The sequence below is a fragment of the Phaenicophaeus curvirostris genome, chromosome 18, assembly GCF_032191515.1.
Source record: "Phaenicophaeus curvirostris isolate KB17595 chromosome 18, BPBGC_Pcur_1.0, whole genome shotgun sequence".
In the NCBI taxonomy this organism is placed as follows: Eukaryota; Metazoa; Chordata; class Aves; order Cuculiformes; family Cuculidae; genus Phaenicophaeus; species Phaenicophaeus curvirostris.
In genome coordinates, this window is record NC_091409.1 from 9,517,145 (window position 1) to 9,532,808 (window position 15,664).

The window sequence follows — 15,664 nt, forward strand, 5'->3', positions numbered from 1 at the left end:
GAGCACAGCAGTTAAGAAACTCCTGAGTTGCACAGCCTGTGCCAACAAGCAGGGTCAGAGCTTATTTGTTCACCAATGTCTTCACAGTTTTTGACCATGTGACTGCATTCTATTTTTTCTACCAGAGCACTACCTCCCACAGTGCCTGGAAATGAGATACAACAGAAAGCGGCACCAAGACTGCACCAACATCATGAATCTGATCTTTCCTAACTTGCAAGTGCTTGACTATGCAGGTACGATGTTTCTTGATGCAGATTATTATATGTAATTTTACACTAGCTCTTCTATTGCCTTCTAGATATTTTCAAGAAAACACTACAAGGTATACTGAATAAATTATTCAGTGAAGCTTCTATAACATTTTAGCATATTCTATGCCAACTGCACTATAAGCTGAATAATCAAGGCCAAGTTCATAATTTCCCAAGCTGTTACAAACCCTGCTTTTTTTTTTAACCGAAGTGATGAGAATTAAATCAACAAGCAGAAACCTGTGACATCCAAACTGATTTTGCCCATTAACCCATGTTTTGAGTATTTAACAGACCTCCAAAAAAGCTCCCAAGAGAGTCAAGCAGCAGCCTAGGGAAACATCAGTCCTTTCTTCCCTATTGGCTCCTACTTCCTCATCAGAACACACACAAACTGTTTTCTTTATTCAGTCCCTTCACTATACCCCCTATATTCTTGCTTCTCTCTCATTCTTGAGTGCTGCATCTGCTTCCATCTCCGTGATGCCATCCTCTGCCAGCCGGATGGCTAACAAAACTCTCAAGCTTCCTCCCACACTGGTCTTCACCCTGAGGAAAGATTTCCTCCTACATAGCTGCAGAACTAATGATTCAAAAAAGTAATTTTCTGCTGTTCCTCTAAAACTTCTGACACTGGGTAGGAGGCCACGATGCTCAACTCATTGCTTCTAATGCAGATGAGTAGTATTATTCTTTTTTCATGCTTTTCCTAACTCTAAGCTACTCTAATCCATGAGCAAGGCTCAGAGTTGCAGCAATGATGTACAAACAGCATCTCTACTACTGGGCAGCACCCCTATATTTTGTTTCAGTGTTAACACTCAGCCAGCCAGCTAGACTTTGTGTATCAGGTCTGATCTTTAGTACAGGACAACCACAGAATTTTATTCAGTGCTTCCTGCAGTGAACCAATGACTCATCTTACACTCAAACGCATCCTTCTAAAACTACCTGTACTAGTTTTTAAGCACAGAGATTTGGACACACACTCTGAAACTTAGGAAACAAGCTAGAAGAACGAAGCCTTGTGAATTGCATGCCAGCTCTTCATAGCAGGCAGCGGAGTGTGGGCAGGGTCCTTCTCCACATACCCACCTGGTGAAACCTCCTCTTGAATGTAAATGCTCTGTCTCAGATTCCTGGTTTTGGCTGTACCACCATCATCTCTACACTTACTATAATTTTTTATAATTTTAAGCCTTACCAGGCTTTAAGCTTGCTCCTCAGGGACAAAGACATCGATACATTAAACCCCTGATGAGCCTGGACGTAGCAGAAGTTACAGACAATCTGTCACACACTATTTCTCTCCTACAAACACACATTTGCTCCCTTAATTTCAGGACCATCCACTGGTGTCTATTCCTTCCAATAGCACAGCCTTTCCCCAAGTCTTTATTTAAAAATGACCAAGGAATGAGTGCTGAAAAAAGCCCCAAATAAGCAAAGTAAATGGGAGAAATTAGTGCAGGGCTTTCTCCCCGAGCAGCAGTAGCACAGATCCTTGCAGCTTACAGTGCATCACTGTCAACACCTTTGCCTCTTCCCTTGACTTCCCTCTCCTGTAAGACAGTTCATTTTAAAACAAAGTAAATGTAGCATGGTCAGCCCCTGGTGTTTAAAAATCTTTGAAAGGGAGACTGAGCTGTTATTCTGGGGAACCCTGTATTTACACTGTAAAAAGTGAGGTCTGACCCCTCCTGAAGAGAGGCCTCTCCCAGCTGAACTCACCATGGAGTGGAGCACAGCCCTACTGCCACAGTTTTAGACTGTAACTAATGCAAACCAGCTGTGAAGCAGAAGCTTTTGAAAGAGATTACACATTTTCTACTGAGGTTTTAATTTTAAAAATCTAAGGCATATGAGTGACAGTTTGCTGGGAACATGCTCTTGCCCTCCCTTCTTTTCCAGGACTTTAGATGGATCTGTATGCTGAAGTGTGATCCATGCTCTGAAGCATAAATTGAAATTTCCCCTTCTCATATATTTCATCACTAAGTATTTAAAGAATCAAGCTTAAAATTAAACATGCCACTTCCTTTGCAAAATTCATGCCAAGTAGGTATGTATGGCCTCATATTAAATATGTAACACACAAGCTAGCACACAATTGCAAGAAATTCAGGCATCTCTTGGAAAATGATTTGTCCAGATATCAACAAGAGCCAAAATGTTTCCGGCATAAGAAAAAAATTCAATTGATTAAACACTCAGATTTTACTTGGTCTCAGGCCAGGAGAACATTCATAAACAATTCATTCCACAAACATCAGCAACATATATAATTAGTCCATTTCAAATCAGCGTTGCACAAAAGAAATGCTGCTTTCTATTCATTTGTTATTTGACAGCTGATCAGAATAGACTCTAGAAAGAAAACAAATGCTCAGCAGTAGCAGAGAATGTCACTGCGTAGGTCTTTGGCCCCAAATTTATGTCTGTACCGAACTCAATACTGCTTTGCAATTCCTTGGCAAAAGAAAGCAATCTCAGTTACATAACCAAATTTTCCTTTGTAATGTAAAAAGTATTTTGTGGGTAGATAGATCTGGATATTAAAAAAAAAAAAAATTGGTCAAATCTTTTCCTGCACAACGACAGTATCCACAATGGTCTTTGGCCACAGTTTTAACTGTTGTGCAACTTCATAGCTTCATACCAGCTGTCATTTTAGCCATAATAACTGAAGAACAAGGCATTGTCTAGGAATTAATGACAAGCTGAGAAGAGATGGCCTGACGTGCAATAAAGGGGTAGCACATGCTCATGCAACCACAGCAAATGCTCTATAAGCTGGCTGCTATTGCTCTCTCTGCATAGCTGATGGTTTGCTATGTTAGCTAACGTATTGGCACGGTTTTCTCTTTGTATTTTACATAGCTCATTAAATAGTCATTTCTTGTATTCCAAAGATTTCTCCCCTACCAGCAGGAACAACAAGCAGTTTCCTCAATTGCCAGTTAAGACGGTGAGCTCTTTAGGGCAGAAGCTGAATACAATCTTTGTGTCTTATATTCAATTTCTATCATTGAGTAATAATTTTACCAAAAGTCTGAGCAAATCACTGAACTGCTAAATGGCCAGAAAATGTAATCCTAGGAAAATGTGTGCTAAAAAGCACAATATAGTATCTAGCCAAGGATGTTGCTTGGGGACCTGATGCTGTATTTGTACACTTAGATGAGGACTCATTAAGAAATGGCATAGACCCTGAAACAATATTTATTTACCAGCATCACAAATTTATCATTTCAAAGACAAAAATTTAATGCAAGCTGCTATCTCCTTTTCCAATTCATGACTTTAAAAATGAATGCAACCCCGAGACTGGACACATGCACATTTTTTCAAATGAGTGCACCAGGTAGGTTTTGAACATCTCCGGAAAAAGAGAAATATCTTCACTTCATTACAAAACAAACTAATTTTGTAAATACAATAATGGCATTAAACAACACTGTATACAGTGCTGGTTAAAAAAAAAAAAAAAAGAGAGAGAGAAACAATTTCACTCCTTCAGACTAAATAAATGAGTACCAGATTTCACTTTATTCGAATGTCACACGAAGTCTGACAATATACTATCATACCCATTGCTACATGGCAATTAAAAGCATTATTTCAAACTATAGTACCTTTCTGATATAGTTTCATGTTATTGTTAAGAGCTACGGAAATTGCCAATCTCATCTTTTTTATTTATATGCGTATGTGACATATTGCATTAGCTATCTGGCTTATAAACTCTTCCACATTTAATTTATTTTCATGCTAGGGAAGAATGAAAATACATTTCCCCTTCTGGCTGGCTGTAAAACAGGGTTTTTTTTTCCTTTACCATTTAATGGCCAGGAAAATGTTATATTCTCATTCGTTCTTGCTAGTGGATTCTATTTTTGCTCAAGAACCAGGATACAGTTGATAACTAGAGTTAACGATGAAAAGCTGAATGCTACCCTATTACACCTGCATCATCTGTGTTTATAATGAAAACAAACAGACGTAAGGGAGAGCAGAATTTGGCTTCAGAAATACGATGTTACTAACAACAGCCACCAGGGAGCTGAGGCTGCAACCTGACACAGGTATATGAGCCAGAGTTAGTGCTGGTACCAAAGAAACAGGAGAGTAAACAAACCAGCACCAAGTACATTGGCACTTACTGAAGGAGAACATTTGTCCTAGACCTCTGTGAGACACGGTATTCATTTATTCCTTGGAGATCGGTGTAACACACCTCTGATGGGTGCCTATTTGCTGGTTACACCATCTAACTCATAAATGGGGTGAAAGTGAGGAGAAATCACACAGGCTGCACAATCTGCTCAAGATTCACGGTGTGACCACCCATGCCCTCCTGCAAATGGCTTCACCGTGTTGCTCTGGGAGCTGGTTCTCAGCGTAGGCAAACAATAACAAAAGTTATTTAACTTATGTACTTGAGCTATTACTAACTTACAATACCTGCAGAGCTTAGCTTAAGGAAATAATTTTTTTCCCCTCACGCTTCAAAATATAAAACTGGGTCAGCAATGGGGCGACCAAAAGGGCTGATGTGAACTTAGTAAAAAATCTCAGTGGTCCCAGACCTGGGTAGCATGCAGATTTCCTTGCTTGCATTAGGGAGAGAAGTGATCACCTCTCTGCCCTCAAGTGCTGTGGCGTGGGAAAACACCGAGCACACATTCCTCAGTAGCACTCAGCACAGGAAGGCTGCTAGCTTCTCACTCAAACCTTTCACTAGCACTCAGCAAGGTAAATAAACCATGCAGTCAGGGATCTTCAGACCGTCCCTCTCATGAGCAAGGAGAAGCATAGAAATATTTGTTTACAACAGGAAGACACATTTACTCCTGCTCCCTTTTCCTTGGAGTAAGCACCTGCCACTCACAGCAACAGTATTTCTCTGTTTTCTTTTGCATTAAAGGCTTAGTGAGCTGGCTGAGATCTTCCTGACATAAAAATCTGAAAAGAAGCGGACTCTGAATATGAGACCTGCGAGTGCAGAATGAAACTGCCCTACCAGAGGACTCAAGGTAAATGCACAGAGATGGAGTGACATTTTAAGGACATAATCTATTTCTCAGAATATACTCATTATTATTCTTGTATGTAAAACAAGAATACCAGCTAAATAATGCAAACCTGCTATATGCAATCCTGGCATCTGACCAACAGCATTAAAATACTCAAAGAAATCAATTGCCATACTAGCAATTGGCTGAAGGGAACCACAAATGAAATTCCACCATTTTAATTTACATTACACTTCTTGGCAATTCAGATTTAAACCTCTTCTTCACTTGCTTGGATTTGGCAAGTCAACATTCAGTCTCCTAAGAGTTGGTGTTTCATAAAGCTTCTCAAGTGGAATGACCAGAAAATAGCTTTATTTTTAGAAATAAAAGTATATTTTGGCCTTCCTGGTTGTAAAACAGAACAAAACTTTACAAAGCTACAAGCACAAGGCACCGTCTTTGAAGCCTTAAGGGAATCCAACTGATTATAAAATAATCAGGTATGGTTCTGACAACAATAAAAGTTATTCTAAGCTTACTAAATCTTAGTTCAGTAACCCTGAGAGAAAACCAGCTGCTTTCAGCTCTGCTCTTCAGACCCATACCTCAGTAGCCTCCAGGTAATTAATGAAGCTGGTACTTTGGGAGTTAAAACAGGCAGATGTATCTTAGCAGGTATCAGTTATGTCTTAACAATAAAAACATTTCTTTTAGTATCAAGTTATCAGCTTTAAAAAAAAAAAAAAAAATCAGTGAAGAGAATATACAGCAGTTTAACCACAGAGCAGTTTGTTCAGGACAGTATAAGTCAGAAGCACTATACTAGCAGTACTGTTGGCATCAAGTGTAAAACCACCTTTGCTTTGCTTCAACTCAGAATCTAGGAATTCATACTAACACAACAATTCCAGCTATGCAGTCACAAAATTAATTAGAAAAAAAAGAAACCAGTTTCTGCAGAAAGGAAAAGGTTATATTGATCACATGTGAAGTTTTTCTGGGGTATACCACTGCCAAATACAATACTTCAGCCAGAAATTAATTCCTTGATGAGCAAAACAGATCTATGAAGACTTGTTCCCTTCTTTGTCCCCACTGCCTATACCCAAGCACTTCATTGTAATTGCAGAAGAAGAACTGGTCTAACATGGAGGTACAGGATTCTGACTTCTCGTAGCACTTGGTAGCACCAAGTTGTACTTACCATGCATCTGGTACGTGTACGGTGCTTGTCCAGCAGTTGGGGTACTGAAGCTGGATCCATAACTAAGAAACCCACTCTGACCTGGGGAATGGCTCAGGCTGTCCTCTGTTTTGATGCCTTTGGGACATACAGTAGGAAACAAGAGCAGAACGTGAATGTTTGTCACATAAAGCTGTAAAAAAGCAAGTTTTGAAATTAACAATTTTTCAGCTAGATTTTAATCTACTAAACTCTTTTTTTCCCTACATTTTCTTATTTTTTTTAAAATTATCTGCATTACCCAAACAAGTCTCTTAAATAACAGTCAAGTAAATTCATCACAAATAATATTTGAGTCAGCTACATCCTGTGTCCATACCTGAATGAACTTCTGCTGAAAAGGGTAAACAACCATAAATCATATTGTTTCCAAAACCAATTTCTGAACTAATAGTTTTGTTTTAGAAATAAACAAATGCATTGACTCATGAACCTTCTGAATGGTTATCAGATGCAAGCAATGATTAACAACGCAATAGGACCTTCAGAGAAATAACCTCAAGACTGTATTATGTTTTCAGCTTTGGTAGCAAAATATGTATTGGCAAGTCATACAGGAGTGGTATCATCTATTCTGTTAGATATAACATACAGTTCCAGAAACCACAGGTAAGCCCTGAAGCCCCAAAAATCTTTTCATTACTAAAATCAGGCAATTAAACTGACAGTTTAAAGGGGGAATAGCAATAGCTGAATTAAACATTGCAAGATGAAACCTTTGCTGGTAGTGAAAGAGGTTGATCTTTTATTCTGAGATACTGCTGAGATTGTACAGCTGTATTATTAAAATAAACAGCTGAAAGGTGCATCTTATTATAAACCCTTTGGGTGTGATCCTTTCCCTCCTTTGCAAGTCTATTGGCACAAAACAAAAAATAGCCACTGGACACACCCTGAGTGCTGGGACTAAACAAAGACCCTGTTGATGTTCTGGCCCTGGATTTATACGCTTCCCTGGCTGTTGTCATCTTTTAGCACTTGTAGGCAAACTTGCCAAAAGGCAAGAGGAATTCAAGTGACTTTCAACAAACATGCTGCTTTCACTTAAAAGCAATAAGTCTGCATTTGCTCAGGTTGGGAATCAGGTCTCCCAGATAATGTTTTCTCAAATAAAAATCACATCTTTTAGCTTTAGGTGAGAATAGCTGCAATGCAATTTGAATACAAGTTAGCAAAAAGATGACAATGCTGCATTGTGAAACGCAGCAAGTTTATTTGGACAGTGAACGAACATGTGTTGGTGCAAGCATCCAGCTCCATTACTGCTGGGGAAGTGAAGGGATTTGTGAGTGTGTGCAGAGAAGTCGCTTTTCATAACATCCCAAGCTTTTCAATTACATCAGTGCTCCTCATGTGAGCACTCAACCTACCCCAGCTACAATTAATCTTCAGAGAATGGGCCTTTTTGGAAGTCTAAAAACTGTTGTCAGACAGCATAATAACTTAGCACCAAATTAATTTCCACACAATGTTCTGTTTTGTCTAGAAACTGGCCCAGTTTTATTTTTGTGCCTAAAACCAATACTGCTTCATTGTTCTTGGTTGTCAGCCAGGTGGAGTTTTTCATATGTTGTGTTGAGTATCTTAGAGAGGGTATATGGGCTGGGGGAGGGAAAACACTGTTCAAGGATGCTAAGAGGTCATCTGCAGGATTTATAAGCAGCATATGGGCCTGACACATGTATGCCCTAAAGACTCTAGGCAGTAGCAAATGGCTCTACTTTCACCTGTTCTAACAGGACAACTGTTCAGAGTTTGCCTTGGAAATCAGCCAGCTGATGCAAACACACAAGTAGCTCTAGGAAGGGGTCTCAAAACATTCCTTCTATCATCCTGGTAGAGCTTCAGCTCTGCAAAGCCCATTTCCCTGGCCTTCCAAACCACTGCATTCAATTTCCCTTCACTAAAAGCCTTGTCAATGTGGCTGTATAAAAGCTTCTTGTTGGGAAGGGATATTGCATTTGCCACACAAAGGTGTTTAAGAGCACAAGAGAAACCAGGAGCGGAAACTTAAAATGAAGCCATTTTAATGCTGCAAGACTCAGCACTACCAGGATCAGTTGGGAATAAGGGGCCCAAAGCTTTACGTTAAAGAGCTGTACCTAAGCAAGAACAAGATCTCTTTGATCTTTAGGAGAGGAAAGAACTTCCCCGGCTTCCTCAAGAGCTCAGTATTCTCATGCAGAGCTTGAGGGTACTCTTAACATTTAGCTTACCAAGCATTCTCCCATCAAGAGTGCTGGTTTATCACAGAAAGGTTTGAGTTGAAGGGACTTTGAAGATCACCAAGTTCCACCCCCCTGCTATAGGCAGGGACATCTCCCACTGGATCAGGGTGCTCAAAGCCTCATCCAACCTTGAACACCTTCAGTGACGGGGCATCCATGACTTCCCTGGGCAACCTGGGCCAGTGCCTCACCACCCTCACAGTACAAAATTTCTTCCTAATATCTTATCTAAATCTCCCCTCTTTCAGCTTAAAACTGTTTCCCCTTGTTCTCCCTCCACTCCCTGATAAAGAGCCCTTCCCCAGCTTTCCTGTAGGCCTGCTTTAAGTACTTCAAGGCTGCTCTAAGGTCTCCTTTTATTTTTTTACACACACATATATATACACACACACACTCCTAAGTGGCACATCCGACTGGATCAGAATTTCTAATACTGCCTCATATCCTACTATTGAATGGCTCCAAACAGACCTGGTTTCTAAGACCATAACCCAGCATATTAAGAGCTGATAGACAAGTGCAAAGTAATCCTAACAATTTTAATGAAGTCACATCTTCCTCTAAGCCTAAAAAGAGAACATTGCCAAGACAGAAACGACCTTTTATTCTAAAGCTTAAGACTTCAAATACACTCTTCTAGGAGCAAGAGGAAGATGTCCTAAAAGGTAACACGATGTCAGAGTACTCACTGTAGGAGGGTATGCCATAGGGTTGTCCCGGAGGAGGATAAGCCGTGTATGCAGCAGCCTGCTGGATTCCCGTGCTGTACTGAGTCTGTCCATACGTTGCCATTGTTGGGAAAGACGGGACTGTCACTATATGAGGATAATGTCTGTTCAGAACAAGAAAACAGAAGATCTAAGGCAATAGTTACTGTACATGATCTTCTAGAGCATATGTAGAACTCTACTAGACATTTTGATAAAATAATATCCAAAGTATGATGGTGAATATTTTGGCAACTAAGAAATGACTAGGGCAAAAGTTTGTTTCCGTCTACAACTCCTGATACGAGCTGTGAAGTTTAAGCTACCTAAATGGCTTAGTATTTGATATAGGAATGGTCTCCATGATCCGACAGGTCTTTTCCAACCTGGTGATTCTATGATTCTATGAAATGCATGGGACTTTAGGACCGTGCAAAATATGAGCAAGTTAAAAAATTAAAATCAAATCAACACTGATTTTTCACGTTTCGTTTTGTTTTACCAAACAACTGAGTGTCATGGGAAATCTCTGACATTTCAACATATTCCTCTGCGGTCACTCATAAACACAACAATACTCAAAAGTGATAAGGTTTTGATTCCCAGGGGTACAAAAGTACAGCATACAAACCTCAAACCTTTTTTCCCTCCATATCTAATGAAAGTATGAACCAGCTACTTCATGGGGCCAGAGACGTGTGGGGGAACAGGTGGATGGGCTTAAGGCGAATGCTTTGTAAGGTGACAGAAGTCTGCACAAAATGGCTGTTCAGCAAAACACAGTTTTTAAATTACAGCACTTGGCACGAGCACTCACTTTGTGGAGTACAGATGGAGAGGACACTGCGGTGCTACTTTGCTGCTGCCTGGAAAACAAAATTAAAGTACCTTAGATTTTCATCATGTTCTGTCCTTTAGCCAAGCTGATAGCACTGTTTCTACCACTGCTGGTTTAAGAAAAATATATAGAAACTAGAAAACTTTGTTTTTTAATGAATCTCCACAACCTAAAGTAAGTAAGAAAGTTATTCTCCATTTAACAACAAATACACACAGATTTGTTTTTAACTGAGGACAATACTGATTGACTGAGCTACCTGTTTTCTTTTCTGACTGATACCAAGCATGAAGCTGAGCTTTGGTGGGATGACAGATATGCTAAAGGCTGTAAAAGCAACTCATATGATTACTGAGGTGATTTAAGCTCACTGCACATTTTGCCCTTTTGGCTTTTCTGGTGCTCTCCTAGACCATGACTCACTCTCTTTCTTGTTCGTTGAAGTACATAAAATAAAAGCAAACATTAAAAATACAACACTGTAAAACTAATTACTCTTGAATTTTTTGAGTTAACTACAATCTAAACTACAACCTACCTTACTGACCTGCCTGTCATCAAAATATTAAACCAGCAGAAAATGTATCACACAGGTTACATGTGCAGGATGTCTGCCAATGAACTACACAGTTGCGTCCTGCAACACTACCAAAGAAAAATGTGCCACCATCTTTATTTAGAGATAAATTTAGGTTTAATTAATTAAAATTATAAAAAAACTAAATTGAAACCTGCAAGTTGCCTGCAAGTTGTACTGAATACAATTCAGAAAATTAGACTTTTAGGTTGTGAAACCAAAATCTGTACCAAAATCTGTCACACTGTTCCTCACTACCAAACAGAACGACATTGAACAAAGGCACTTCTTTAGCTTTCATTTAATTTGTAATGCCTTTTACATATGAAATACAAGAGAACTGACAGTTTGAGCATGAGCTTAATTTCTTTTGTTTTTTTTTTTGAGAAGTGTTACGTCTTCAATTTTTTTTATTTTTCAAAGAGGCAAGTACAAAGTAAATACATTTCTCAGGGACACCAAGTGGGGATTTACTGCATACGAATATGTAATTAGCTACTGTCATTGCCAAGAAAGGACAAGCTAAACCTACGTGTGTTTCTACCCAAAAATATAGGACTACAGGCAAAAAGTGCATTTGAAAATTATATTGATGTAAGTGGACATCCATGATAAGCACCCATGAAAATAGCAGGCCAGATATCTACGTGGATATGTATGCAAGTAAATATGGTAACTAGACTTGCTAAAATTAAACCTATAGGTATAATATAAAGCATAGATTTGTGTGCATTTATTGCATTAAAATTGTGTCAGCCTGTGACTTGACACAAGTATTTTCCTCTTCTTCAAATTAACTATATGCACTTTCAAGGGAAAGAGCATAATCTTGGTAGCACAGGAGATCATTCTGTAGGAAAAGAACAATAATATTTCTAAAAAAACCTTATCAACAAGACCTGTCACTAGCAAACTGGTGTCCATACAAGCACTATGCTGGCTCTTATTTGTGTCGCATAATAGCAAATAGTTCCTGCATCAAGAAGTATATAAAATGATGTATTTAAAAATCATTTCTAGCGCTAATCTTTTCTGCAAACATGTAGATTCAAAAGAACGTTTCCTTTAGATTGTTATCCCTTCAACTGCTCTTGTAAACAGGCAGTTCTGATGTACGTGATTTAATCACGCAATTTCTAATGCCTTAGCAAACATGCAAGCAAAACACCTCCTTGGCTTCTAAGAGCCTATAAGTGAAGGGTTAAACATACTACTAAAACATAATAGCCAGTGCTTTTCGCTAACTCCCCTCCAACAGGAAGGCTGACAGATCCTGACCGCAGCAAACAATAGCTGGGATTGTACTAGCAAGAACTAGTTCATCTGCATCACTTGCCAATAATTTTTTTAGCAGATTTAACATTCTTCTGTTTCCTTCACTTGAACAGTATGGCAGGGGGGAAGGAGGAGGAGAAGAGCAGATAAATTTCCATCAGAGCCTCAACCACTGAAGGAATTTGTCCTTGGTACCTGCCAAATGTGAAACTTCAGACCAGAGGCCAGCAGGGCTAACTGTTTGGAGACGATACCAAAGATCTCGGAGCCATGCAAAGTGGGCCACGGGGCTGCTTTGGCACAATGTTTTCTGGCCGTGTGACATGTTGTTGGGCCCTGGAACCCCCCCCCACTCCCCATCTCAACAGCAGCAGTGCAGCCACAAAGCACAGGGCTCACATTCATGCCACCACTTGGGGCCTAGGGGGTCCAAACAAAACCTACCAGCTCTACATAAAATACATTTTGTTCCCACAGTTACTCCATTGGAGCAAACATACACATGCACGTGTGCGTATGTGCGCATCTCCTTTACACAGATGCATATCCACACATAAAACATTTCAATTCCATTTGCATTCACAGCGTTGCTGAACTACAGGAGTCAAACCATAACTGGACTGGCTAAAAAAAAAAATACTCAAAAACCTCAGATGATCACTATACTGTAGAACTAACTCTCAGAAGCAGAGGCTTGTGTTTGGCCAGTTCCCTTTGATTACATATGTATATACACACACGATATTAAAGCTAGTAAACAGTAAGCAAAAGAGGCAGCCTACCTTCTATGTCATCTGGAGCCGTGGCATAAATGTTAGAAAGGTTAAGCTTCAGTCTGTCAGGGCACTCTCTATTTACAGTCAGGCTGGGTGATATCACTAGATCTAGCATTTCCTTATACCTGAAGGAAAACAAAGGAAAAATATAATTTATTCATTAATTATGCATGCTTACTAATGATTCTTTTTTTTTTCCCTAGGAGTATAAATATTAAAGCTAATTACCTAAACCCAGGCTTCATATAAATTCTACATAATAACATTCACAAAAGTTTTCATCAAAGGAAAACGCTGAATTAAAATGAAATACTTGCTCCCTTGGAAATTACACCCATCTGATTAATGCTTTCTCTCTCTTCCTAGATTTTGCCATACAAAAACTAAATATTATCTCTCATGTGCAATCAGACCGAGAATGTACACATCGGTGTCCAGTGAGTCTCCAGAACAGACTGCTAAGGGCTGAAAATGAAGTTGAGGGCAGTTAACAGCACCATCTAGTCTTACAAGATAATAAGGTTAGTACTGGTGATAGGATCAGTTTTCCAGGGGACATCTAAACCAGACACTTAACTGCAATGTCCTGACCATTAGGTGGCAGTGATACAAGGACAGGCACATAAATAACTTCATCTTATTTAACTGAAAATTTCAAGTGAACAATATGCAGGACTTCAGCCTCCGAAGAAACACAAGTGTTTGCGTGCACACACGACCTACGCTGTAATGAAAGCTTACAAACTCTGCACTGAATGAACAGTTCAGGAAAGAGAATGATAAATCATTATTTCAGACCCTACGTACAACACAAATACATCTATTAATTTAAATACCATCATTTTCAATACACAATTCTAGCAATACACTTTTTAATCAGTGGGCTTCAAAAACACTTGATTGAAATAGGGTCATTTGCTTCCCTTGCAAGTGTTGCATGTCCTGGATTAGTACAAAATACGGCATTAAGTGCATAGCTTTGTATACCTATGTTTGCAAGTTTAGGTAAAGACAACAGGGGAAGTGCAGCAATAAAACTGTGTTCTATTAAATATCTGAACAATGGCTTTTATGCCAGGCAGGTTTCCTGGACACTTTTACCCCCATAATGTTCTGCCCTTGTTTTCTGTGCAACCAATGCCTGCAGCTGGAATTATGAATAACCCACTGGTCAGCTAAATTTGACAATTAATTGTTTTTTTTTTTTAAATACACACAATGCCATGGAAATCTATTTGACTTTCATAGGACTACACCAATATATTTTGCAGCTTTTGGTTCAGGTCCAGAACAAATGATGAAAAGAGGAGGACTCAAAGATACTATGCCCTTCTTGGCTTTCTGCAGCCACATAGAGTATGTCCTCATTTCAGTCCTCTGGAGGCTACTGAGGGGAATTAGGGCTATTAGGGAAAAGCGTAACTGTGCTCTTGGACAGAGCAGGGCCCAGGCAAGAGCAGATGAGAGAGAGAGAGAGAGAGAGGGCACATAGTGGTGAGTGGATCCGAAGCATCTGGCTAGGCTCCCCTTTCCAGCACTGAACATGCTACCTGCACAGGCGACTGGCACCCCCCTTGCTCTCTGGCTGAGACTTATCTAAGCTAACCTATAAAGGCAGTAGATGGCATGGCAGCAGCAGGCTGTTAGCAATAAACATCACATCTAAAACATCATGAAGTTAAAGACTACAGTGCTTAAGCATGAAATCTTGACACTGGGCTTCTGCAATACTCATCTACGCACTTGTGTGAGAAGCAAAAAGGTTTGTTTTGATTCCCTGTTTAAATACCCTGTATGACTTTACCAGCTTTGAGAAATACAGGACAATAAACCACATACCTTATATCTGAACCTCTTCGATCACTTTTACAAAGCCTGCAAATCCTTGTGAGGGAGAGTAACTATTGTTATGAACAGGCTTAAACCAGATGAAGTATTTTACCTGTAACTGAACAAACACCAAAGCTGAATTCATTTTCACTTTCCACACTTAACAGCTGGGAAGGCACTTTGCCCAGGCAGAAAAAGCAACCATTCATCCTCAGTGAATTTGCAGAACTGCCAAAATGGGTATGAAGGGGTATTACCAACGTCCACAGCCACAGCCCTCATTTCTCCAAGTGCGACTTGGGCTCCTCTTGTCTGGCTCCCTTGGAAATCCATGTGGGCATATGAATTTTCTCCACCAAAGTAGCCTCAAGTCGAGGTGATTACGTGCCACGAAGGAGAACGAAAGCAGTGAACAACCAACACAGGACTCTCAATTCAACACTTGTGAGATCCATGCTCCCTAACTGCTACACGTTATAGATTTACTAAGAAAACTAGACTAGCATCAAAATCAGTGTTGCTGTGCAGATGGAGGATCTTTGTTGCTAGTGGGCCTCAAAGGGCTTCACCTTCAGATGTGTCCCTGTAAGGGAAGCAGAAGTCCTGCCTCCCAGTCCCTGCCTTAGACTCAAACACTAAAGCAGAGCAAGACAAGGGAAAATGCAGGTGCGTAGAGTCCACTGATTGTGCCCAGGCTACCAACTGCATGGACATGCAACAAGCACTCGGATTTGTATAAGGAGAAAAACCAGTCCCTAGCTGTAAAAACTCCTCCCTGAGTAACTCAGTCTAACGGCAGAGACAAAACAGCAATCTGGGACTCCTGACCTAACCCTAAACCAAAACCCAGCCCATGAGAAACTCAGCCCTGACAGCACTGGAGCAAGTTATGCTCCAAACCGGTTTCTGCAGACAGAG

General features: G+C 39.9%; 1 protein-coding gene across 6 annotated transcripts in view; it reads right to left on the reverse strand.

Moving 5' to 3' along the window:
* The window catches only part of EYA2 (EYA transcriptional coactivator and phosphatase 2), a 97,147-nt gene that overhangs the window by 36,479 nt on the left and 45,004 nt on the right, over nt 1–15,664 (reverse strand). For all 6 annotated transcript variants that reach the window (XM_069872061.1, XM_069872058.1, XM_069872060.1 and 3 more), the window contains 4 exons: nt 12,923–13,041; nt 10,268–10,316; nt 9,433–9,575; nt 6,477–6,593 (listed from right to left, as the gene is read on the reverse strand). In XM_069872061.1, the coding sequence (XP_069728162.1) occupies nt 6,477–6,593; nt 9,433–9,575; nt 10,268–10,316; nt 12,923–13,041 (428 nt within the window). The remainder of the gene's footprint in view (nt 1–6,476; nt 6,594–9,432; nt 9,576–10,267; nt 10,317–12,922; nt 13,042–15,664) is intronic.